The 11,174-nt window shown below is 35.1% G+C and overlaps 1 protein-coding gene across 1 annotated transcript; it reads left to right on the forward strand.

The window, feature by feature from the left end:
- Positions 1-2,576: 2,576 nt before the first annotated feature.
- LOC129808504 (uncharacterized) lies at positions 2,577-4,180 on the forward strand. Its single transcript, XM_055858280.1, has 4 exons — positions 2,577-3,343; positions 3,442-3,625; positions 3,698-3,815; positions 4,146-4,180. Exons 1-4 carry the CDS (start codon positions 2,577-2,579, stop codon positions 4,178-4,180), a joined length of 1,104 nt encoding a protein of 367 aa, XP_055714255.1.
- The last annotated feature ends 6,994 nt before the right edge of the window (positions 4,181-11,174 follow it).

An 11,174-nucleotide genomic window follows, 5' to 3' on the forward strand; every position in this document is an offset into this window, starting at 1 on the left:
CTGACCGTTGCCCACGGTGCCTGTGAGGGAAAGACAAAGACTTGTCTAAAAGGATGGGTTGCCCACGGGACGGATTTGAATCCCCGTTTAGGCATGGCTTAACAATTTTGTGGATGTCAGCCGAGCTCTCTGAGAAGAAGAAACAAGCGATTGAAATTCTAAATCGTCTTATGGTAATTTTTTTATAAAAATACTATTTAAAATTAATGAGTTATAATATTATTCTTTTAATTTGAAAGGCTGAGTTCAGGAAATAAGCATCCATATCAAAGGGTTAGTCATATATAAGAGTAATAGCTATTGTGTGCTGTTCATCGTAAATTACTTGCTTTTGCGTTTTGGCTTTCGGATGCTTTAGTGTTTACTGCTTAGTTTTCATCTCATCTTCAAACTGATTTTGCATTCATATAGATCTCATGTTATAATAAAATCACGACCATTGCGAGTTATTGCATTGCTTTTATATGTTACACTTCTTAATTTAAATTCTTTTAAGTAAAAAATATACCTTGTCCTACGCATTAATCTAAGTTTCGTACATTTGCTTATATATGTGAATTGTTTATTGTTATTATATTTTAAAAAGCATTGTTAACATCACCGTCTTTGGTTTGTGCGAGAAATAAGATCTGTGTGTCTGTTTTTTTTTTGCTTAAGCTATGTGCATGAGCTAAAAGAGCTTACTATTATTTTTTTTTAATCGAGGGAGATAAATCCACGAAAACAAACCCATCTCCGAAAACTACGATACAGTCTGGATGCTCTCAACACCAAAAAAGTCAAGCGAAGGTGTTGAATTTTGATATGGACACAATGAAAAATCTTTTCCTCTCTAAATTCAGAAATTTTAATAATAATAATAATAATGCATATATTTAAATCACAAAAATAGGGTCACCCCTCTTACAATTGTGATTAAAGAACATATAGAAAGTAATGCAAAATGTAATTCAGAATAAAGAAAAAAGAAAAGAATATTAATAAGAAAAAGAAACAAAAGGAAAAAAAAGATGAGTAGAAAAATAAGAAGCATAGAAGCTTCTAAGGTTCAGCCAGAAAGAATTCACGGATAGCATCCGCGGAATTCCGACTACCACACAGCTTCTTACTCAAAGAAACATCTCAATTTCAAATTTGTCAATTACAATAAGCATGCACGAAAACATTGCCCGAAAAGGCCAGATGCTCCAAAAAAATTGAAATCTGAAAAGGTTGACAAAGGGAAAAAAAGACAAATCACAGAGTTTTTTGAGGCACAGAACGTTAAGCGCCAGAAAATCTAACATCAAGAGGATGTTGATGAAATTGTGCTTGATCTCGTGTGAATCTGACTCGGATGAAGAAGTAATCTTTGATTTGGGAAACTGGAACAGTGCGGGGGTACTGGAGGCACCTCCCGCACGAATCAGGAAGTTCCTCCAGGAAAACAAAATATTGAATATGAAATCAGACGCAGAAAAAAACAAAAATTTTCCACCACTGAAATAAATCAAAAGCTTATTACAGTTTATTTCAGTTTTGATAAACTACTTCAGCAAGTTACGCAACATGTGAGCAAGATGAAATATCCTCCACCCATACCTGATATTTTACAAAAACCAGACTATCGATTGTTTTTTCTTCAAATTCTGCTAGAGAGAGACCCAACTTCAAAGGTATACACTCTTTACTCTCTGGGGAATCAGTGGCGCAATAGGCAAGACCGTTGACTCCTGGGCGGATCGATTCCCTGGCTCGATTCACTGTTGTGAGTTCGAGTCCCGCCCGGTGCAAAGATCTGAATGTTTAGAAAAAGACATTTTCACTGTGATATAACGTAATAAAAATGCACCGCCTCGCCCAACAACTCCGGGAGCATGGAAGAAGCATTCACCATACTACGGGAAGGCGCTCCTGGGCGGTCTACAATGGACTTAGCAGATTCTTCCAACACGGGATATAACGCATTGTAAAAATGATTACCTTGTAATAAATATCTCGATACGATTAATAATAACTCTTTACAATATTCTAATATGTGTTTCAGATTTTTTTCAAAATAATTTGTTTTATATTGCATTCATATTGCCAAATACGACGAAGATATGAAAAAGTTTTGTACAAATTTATTTTTGATTTCTGGACGAGGTGGTTATCGAACGTTAGCAGCGAATCTTCCACTGCCGTCCACATCAACAGTTTACCGCACTGTATACAGTGAAAAACAACCACCATCAGAGGGTAAATCGCGCATTGAAGAATTCGAAGATTTTTTGCATAAACACAAAGCTCCGAGACTTGTATGGCTCTCTGAAGATGCAACTCGTTTAACTGGTGAATTTTATTTCCATTTTTATTAATGTTTTGAACTGCTCTTATAAATACAAGATTTATTCTTCAAAGATAATATTAACTTTTTCCTCTGTTTTTTAGGCAAAATCGAATATTGTCAAACCACTAACACCATAGTTGGTTTTGTAATACCGTTGTCATCTAGCACTGGATTGCCACAACAACTTCATTTCCCAGCCACAAGCTTAAGTGCAATTTTAAACGCGTTCAGAAAAGGAATTCCCGCTAAGCAGGTCAATATCATAATGGCAAAACCTTTATCAAATTCAGTTCCAGCCTTTGGCTTGGTTTTATATGGAGCTAACAGCGTAATTTCACATACCAACGCAAAAATACGCTGGGAACATGTAGTAAGAGAACTACGGCAAAACAACATTGATGTTGTTGGCATTCCAACGGATGGTGATAGTCGCTATCTGAAAGCCATGAGACTTCAAACAGAAATCAGGTCAAATTTAGCTTACTATGCCATTATTAAAATGACCGCCAAAGATCTTCACTATATTCAAGATCCAGTCCATGTCTTGACAAAACTTAGAACAAGGCTCTTAAATGAAAATGTGTCAATTATTATTGGCAGTAAAATTGTTGATCTAGATTGTCTAAGAAAACTATTAGATATGCCCAAAGATCTCCACGGTTTGAATTTAACTGACATTTCACCAGCAGACAAAATGAACTTTAAATCCTGCGAGAAATTGATTCATGATGACGTAACAGATATCCTCGAACAAACTTTTCCACAAAGCAAAGCGTTAGTAATGTATTTGAAAATAATGCGACTAATTTATGACAGTTTCCTCGCTATAGGAAAAACAGCTTTGGAAAGAATCTTCACAATTACAAGAGTCGTTTATTCGTTGAGAATCTGGAGGGATTGGCTGGTAAAAAATCGTAAAAATGGCCTGACTTTAAAAAATTTTATAACTACCAATTCATATATGTGTGTAGAAATGAACGCGATTTCCCTGATTGAAGTAGTACGCAGACTCAGGGACAATAATCAAGAAGAGTATTTTCACCTACAGTATTTCAGTAGTCAGCCGTGCGAGGAATTTTTTCGGCACTTAAGATCCTTGTCGACTACAAAAATACAGTGGTGAATTTCAGCTTGCTCGATGTTTTTCACCGAGTTCGAAGAATTGAGCTACAAAGCGAAATTACGAATACATTAAAAGATAAAGGATTTTCTTTCCCATCGAATTCGAGAGCATTCGTGAGTCAAACAACTAACAACTTAGAAACCTTACCATCACATGACCAAATAATTAAATTTGTGGACTACGCTCGAAAAGTTGCCAAAAAAGATATGGAGCGGTTTGGAATAAAATCTAAGAATGAAATTCCTTTACACTTATATTTCAAGGACGAACCGAAGGATAAGAATGAGCAGGAATTTCCACCAAGGACTCTCACTCTGCATGAGCTCGAGGATCCCTTTTCTGACAGGAATATTAAATTAAAAAACTACGCAGATAAGAATGGTAAGTTATTTTAATATCAGAGTAGATTGAATATTATTTATAGGTAAAGTTTGAACAAGAGGGAGATTTCCAGTAGAAATTGAGGATTGCTTTCCATTTGGATAGTAATGATTTGCGCGCCACCTACAACCTTGTCGAAAATCAACGTCCAATAATACATTTTCTTTTAGGTGTCCCAAACATCCCCGCGTGTAATTTTGGTAGTAAAAACCTTTAAGTAAGAAACAGCATTGTGTAATCTTTGAAACTTTTATAAAGCTAGTGATTAGCCTAGATCAGTAGTAGGTGCTTAACTTGAGCTAACTCGGAATGGTTGCAAATTCAATTTAGAGTTGAAGTTGAGGAATTCCATTCAGTTATCTTGAATCAAATTCGTGAAATTCTACAAATTTTCGTATTTAAACCAAAATATTAAGAATTTGGATGGACTAACAGAAGAGTGATATATGGGTGAAATGTTGAGCAGAAAGTTCTCTATAATTTTGCTGAAGAACTTGATCTCATCGATTACTCAGAAGCCGAGATAATCAAGGTTGATTGTCTTTAAACCCGTTTTATCGACCACAGCGCCACAAGTGTTCATTTGATGAACTTCAACTATATCAAAGAATTATTGTATTTTGTGAGAATTTTCATTCAAAACCCTATTTGAAGTGCTTTGGTTGAGTAGAAGCAGTCAAATTGGCATCTGAGCGGTTTCTAAGCGTTATTATGGAAGAAATCAATTTTTCACACTAAAACGACAAAATCTGACAGATGACATTGCCTGTGCACCATGTTGCAATTTTCACCCGATATATAAAACCTTTGCCGGAAACTGCAAGTCGATATCTTTCTTAGTTTAGGAGCTATTAAGCTCCAAAGAGCGGCAGGCCGGCCGGGAACGTTACTTAGCCACCCATATATTCATGATCAGGAAGTGGCGAAACACATTTTGGCGAAGTTTGGGCCCGATCGAAGGACATGAAATTTTATTAGGTTTAAATGTAGTAGGTGAGATTGTTATGAATCTCACCTAATATGATTATTTCAACATTCCTGTAGATTTGTCAATTTATTTATTTGGTATTTATACGTCACTAGAAAAAGTTTAGTTAGAAATAATAATTATTAAATTGAAAAGTTGTATGTAATTTAATTTTTGAGTAATTCTATTTAAAAACACCAATATCCTAACTGTGGCGAATCGTCTATATTGTTTAATAGGCATAATTATTGTATATTATATTATTGATTATCGAGTCAATGAGTCAGTGTCGCTTTGTACTTCAACGGAGTAACAACAATAAAGAAGCTAGTGCAAGTGTAACCAGGACTTTTAATCTAACAGTGGTGTCAGAAGTGGTTTTATGAGTCGAAGGAGTTTTGATCTTCGCAATAGGCACGTGCCCAGCCAAGCTGCATCTAATCCGTTCCAGAGGAGCACTATAACCCAAAGAAGCCCCCCGCTTTCACAATCTTCAAACAACTTGATCGCTGAACAGTCTGGATCAGTTCCGGAACTACAAATTACAACTTGCTCTTCACGATCATCTTCTACTTCATCTCAATCAAACTCTCCTGGTAACACACTGCTGGACCAAACCAGATCTTCACCTGGATTTACATTTGCAGATATACAAACACCAGCAGCTTCTTAACACGATCGACAATCAGTAAATCCACTGGACTGGAGTCTCAGAGACGCATTACCAGACGATAATCAACTTGTATCTCTATTCTCCAGCATCCGAGCAACACATCCGTCTGAATCAACCGAGATGCCAGGAAACTCTAATCCACAAAACAACACTAACCAACATGGATCTCAATCCAGACAGACAAATTTTCGTCTTCCCTATCTGGAAGCTTGGAAAACTATTCCAGAACTTAAGGGTGAGCCCAAAGATGTGCAACATTTTTTCTATATATGTGATAATATTTATGAAGATTACTACGGGGATGGGGATAGTGATGCAGAGTTCATTAGATCAATCAAATATAAAATCAGTAATAGTGTACATGAACAAATTCGCGACGCAACTTTTAACAGTTATGAGGAGTTCAAAAATGAAATTCTAAATCTCTTTGGTCCAGACATAAATTTGGCGGGCCTTTTTCAAAATCTTGAAAGACTTTCACCGAAACATCAAGAAAGTTTAGTGGACTTTGGCAGTCGCGTTGAATCAGCGCAAAAGACATTGAACCATGTACATGCATTATTGCTGAACGGAAATTTACCTACGTCAATCAAAGACGCACATACTGAATTGGCGATTTCAGTTTTTGCTAATGGCATTCGTCATCAAGAAACAAGAATCCTGACGTTAGCGAAACAATTTCGATCTCTGCAATCCGCAATAAATTTCGCGACGAATTATAAAAAACAAAATCCACAATTAGGTCAAAACAATGCCTCGTCATCTCAAGCAAATTCAAATAATTCTCGCAGAGTCACACTGCAAAACTCAAGTAGCTCAAATAATCGCACAATCAACAGAAATGCAATCTTTAACCCAAATCGCTCTTCTAATCAAAACAATTCACTCTCAGGTACAAGCGCCAGACAAAATACAACTCTTAATTCCACTTTTCGTCCAAGAGGTGGTCAATTTGAATCCACACAATTTCATGATAGATCTCGTATAAATCCAGTAATAGATAATGAACAGGATGATGAAGAATTTTCGGGAAACGAAGACGGGTCGGCAATTCAGATGGATGCCGAGTTGTCGACCGAGCAATAGGAATCTTTAATAGTATTCCCGAAGGTTATATTCAGTCTTATTTGCTCAATATTTTTCTGGACATTGAGGGTCATATTAAAATGTATAAGCTACTTTGCGACACCGGTTCCCCATTTACATTTTTGAGATTTTCTATCTTGCCCTCCACTACTAAAATTAATAATACAAATTCATTGAAAATAATTGGAATAACTGATTCTGAATCGAAAACCTTAGGGACTACGTCTTTTAAATTGGGAGTAGATCCTAACAAAATGATGACTGACGGAATTGCACAAATCCTTCCAGAATCTTCAAAATTTCCATATGATGGGATTCTTGGTCGAGATTAAAAATTAAACCAAGTAAATGCGATTTCTTTTGCAACGAAATAGTGTATTTGGGATACAGTATTTCGGAAAAGGGGTTATCCGTCGATAAAAGTAAAGTAATAGTTGTTGCAGAATTTCCGAGACCTACATGTGTTCGAGAGGTTAAATCCTTTTTGGGATTAGCGTCTTATTACAGACGCTTTATACCCAGTTTTTCAAAAATAGCATATCCTCTAATACGACTTACAGCAAAGAACGTGCCTTTCGAATGGACAATCGAATGTCAAAATTCATTCGAGGAATTAAAAAATAAATTGACTACATATCCCGTGGTTAAATTTCCAGATTTGTCTAAGGAATTTTCATTAACTACCGATGCTTCGAAATACGCAATTGGAGCGATATTATCTCAAGGTGATCACGTGATCGCTTACGGGAGTCGGACGCCCAACAAAGCCGAAATTAACTATGGTACCATAGAAAAGGAGGCTTTGTCAATTAATTTATTTTTGTAAGTATTTCAGAGAGTATTTAGTAGGGAGAAAGTTTACCATTTATACGGACCACAAACCCTTAACTTGGATTTTTAGTATTAAAGATCCCTCTCACCGTATTTTACGTTGGCGAATAAAACTTGAGTCTGATTTTGAATTTGAGATTAAGTATAAAGCAGGTAGCACTATCCCTAATGCTGATACTTTAAGTCGCATATTCAAAACTCAAGCGACTCCTCAAACTGTAAACGCAGTAACTCGATCTCATGCCAAGGCCAATCCTTTCATTCAAAAAGGGAAATACGAGGAATTTGATGAGGATTTTAAATCCTTTATTGAGAATGATCATCCAGGACTGAGTGATGTTTTTGTTGAGATTGAGGATAAATATATTTCGAACGATATTAAAGGTAATCTCTTTCTTTTGATTCCGGAAACAAGCGATCCTTCGGATTATCCTATTATTGAATCGAAAGAAATACGAAATATTATTGAGAACTCCCCTTTAAAATCCATCAGCAGTTTACAAACGCAAAACACTTTTTTCATTTTAATGAAAATTCCTCTAATTAACAACGTTCGGTACTTTAATATTTTTCAATTTTTCAAAATATTAAGGGAATACTGTGAACGACACAATATTAACAGTCTAATTCTTGACAAGGCAAATTTATGTCAAGGGAAATACGAATTTTGTTTAATTAAGAAAATTATAAATTACGTTTTTAACGATTCAGACATTATTTTGGAAATTTTTCTTAATAAAATTGAACGATTAACTGATTTGGAAGAAATAGAAAAAGTAATTAAGGAGCATCATGACACAGCTCTAGGTGGTCATCGCGGAGTAACATCTACTTATCAGCGAATTAAAGAAAAGTTTTGGTTTAAAAATATGCGGAGAGTTATTGGTCGATATATAAGTAGATGCGAGATTTGCCAGAAGAGCAAGATCTTCCAAGCAACAAAAATGCCTATGGCATTAACGACAAATTCCACTTCCCCTTTTTATAAGGTGACTTTAGATGTAGTAGGGCCTTTGCAGATGTCTTCTATGGGCAACAAGTATATTCTTACAATTCAATGCGATCTTACTAAATATTTAATAGCCATTCCCATGGGGGACCAAACTGCTACTACCATCGCTAATGCTTTCTTGAATTACTTTGTCTGTATTTTCGGGACGCCAATTATTGTATGCTCAGACCAAGGAACTCCCTTCCTCTCAGAAGTTTTTAAACAAGTTTGTAAAATGCTTAAGATTACGAAGATTCAATCTACTTCGTATCATCCCGAGACTAACGGGGCTCTTGAACGATTTCACAGAACTCTCGGAGATTATCTGAGATGTTTCGTTCAGGAATGCCCTTCGGAATGGGATTTGTGGATTCCTCGAGCTATTGCGTCTTATAATTCAGCGGAACACTCGGCACATGGATTCTCTCCACATGAACTTATTTTTGGGACAAAATTTGAATTCCCATCAATGACAGCGCGCAAGGATGAACCTGCGTACACGTTTAATGATCACATTTTTGATTTGAAAGTGAAACTCAAAAAAATTCAGAATCTTGCGTTACAGAAACTAAAGGAGCAGAAAATCCACTCAAAAAATCGCTATGATAAGAATATAAACGCCGAAAGTCTTGATATAGGAGACAAGGTCTTTTTGCTAAACAAATCTCCATCTAAACCAGGAGAATCATCAAAGTTTTTGCCAAAAAGAAGAGGACCCTACATAGTCACTGATGTCTTTAAATACTAGAATTTTAGTCGGGAAGAAATTTAAAACCGTGCATAATAATTTATTGAGGAAATTTGTGGAGTAAAATTGATAGAAATTTCTTTTCTGCAGGGTTTGTTTTCGTTTTGACAATTTTCTTGTCATTGTTTCTTCTGACAAATGCGGTGCGACCTTACGAAATCGTGCCACTGCCAAAGGACGTTAACTTTCACGTGCACTCCCTGGGGAAATTATTAATAAGTCACTCAAAATGGACTGTTATAGTTGCGTGCGATACTCAACCTTTAAGTGATGGTATTTCAATTATGTCTGAACATGTTAAAAGATTCGAAGATTTATGTGAAACACTGAAAATTAATCCATTTTTAAAAAATTCAAAAAAATTTAAAATAGAGGACATGCCTTGTAGATCCAGTAAAATTAAAATGAATATAAGAATTATACAACTGAATAATACAAATCTGATGATAAAAGGAATCATGAAGTTACATCGTCCTCGAAGAGATAAAAGAGGACTTATAAATGTTGTTGGAGATGTATCAAAATTTTTATTCGGAACTATGAATCAAAACGATTATGATGAAATACAAAGTGTCATGGAAAATCTTCGAAATAATTCTAATACTTTGATCAGAAAAACAAATATGCAATTATCTATTGTAAAATCCATGCTCAGTGAACTTAATAGAACCGAAGAAGCTATAGACACTGCTGTCCTCCAAGTTCATGATAGTTTGAAAAAAATAGATTCTCAATTTAATTTTCAAAACATAATGAATGATCTGTACGATCTTGGAGAGACTGTATTGTTGGACATGCAACAGTTGGAACATGAACAACAACAAATTTTGGCGGTATTACATGCTGCAACATTTGGTCATGTTCATCCGTTCTTTCTACCTCCTAATGATTTTTTAAATGAAATAAAATCTATTTCACTTGTATTGCCTAAAGATGTTGTAATTCCGTTTGATAACGATGTAGCATACTTATACGAAGTCTCAAGCCTTTCCTTCTATTCTCTAAATGCCAAATTAGTTGGAGTGATCAAAATTCCCTTGTGTGTCAATAATGAATTTACTTTATTCCAAATTTCGCCTATTCCTTTCTTAAATGGGGAGGGATATGAACTGATCCATATCGATTTTCCAGCTGTTGCTATTGATAAAAGTAGAGACAATTATCTTGCATTAACTGAAAATGATTTATCAAAATGTAATATTATTGAAACTTTACATATGTGTTCTTCCCTCAGAGTAAATAGGGAGAGGACGCCCGAACAAAAATTTTGTGCCAGTTTTCATATAAAATGATTTTTCCCTCACTCAGTGTAAACTGAGTGAGCACGCCACTGGTTATTTGGGAGATGCTCGATCTCCTAAAATTGCCTTGAGGCTAATATTGTATTTAACTTGAAATACAAAATAGACGATTTTTCATGTCTTAAGTTTTCTTAGCAAACGTTTTTTTTCGAATCCATGGGTTGTTTTTTACGATAATCGGAATTAATTACAGTATTAATTGATATTAATTTCTAAATTCTAAATTTCTCGATAAGTCAAATTCTGAAATAATTTATATTAATTCTTTCTAGTTTTTTCGTCCGAATCATAATCAGGTGACCATAAAATTTAAAATGTCGATAAAAAAAATTGATAATCCTAAGCCTAAATCAGCTTATTGGTTGGTGGTAATATTTTGATGATGAAATAATGTACACCAACTCGGCATAATTTAGTTAGATAATACAGTAGACTCTTCGATATCCGGCTGACTGGGGGGCAAAATGACATTTAGGTTTTTTGAATGATCAACGGTTTTTCTATTTTGTGCAGTGTGAATTTATTTTCTGTCTGACAAAGAAAAAGAGAATTTTCTTCATGGTGTGCTTATGTTTCATTTTTTATCACAATTATGTATTAAGAACTTCGATACAATGTTAATAATACTTTAATTCACTCTGGACAAACTTAATATTTAGTGAAAATAATTTTGAATATATCAACCGCCAGTGTTTGGCAACTGTCACCCGGATATCGAAGTGCTGGATATCGAAGAGTCTACTGTATTTATTTAGTTATAAA

Source organism: Phlebotomus papatasi, chromosome 4, assembly GCF_024763615.1.
Source record: "Phlebotomus papatasi isolate M1 chromosome 4, Ppap_2.1, whole genome shotgun sequence".
Taxonomy (NCBI): Eukaryota; Metazoa; Arthropoda; class Insecta; order Diptera; family Psychodidae; genus Phlebotomus; species Phlebotomus papatasi.

Coding starts and splice junctions, on each gene's coding strand:
- LOC129808504 (XM_055858280.1), top strand. CDS start 2,577: ATGGCAAAACCTTTATCAAATTCAGTTCCAGCCTTTGGCTTGGTTTTA. Junction 3,344..3,441: donor AGGGACAATAATCAAGAAGA/GTATTTTCACCT, acceptor GGTGAATTTCAG/CTTGCTCGATGTTTTTCACC. Junction 3,816..4,145: donor AAACTACGCAGATAAGAATG/GTAAGTTATTTT, acceptor AATTCAATTTAG/AGTTGAAGTTGAGGAATTCC.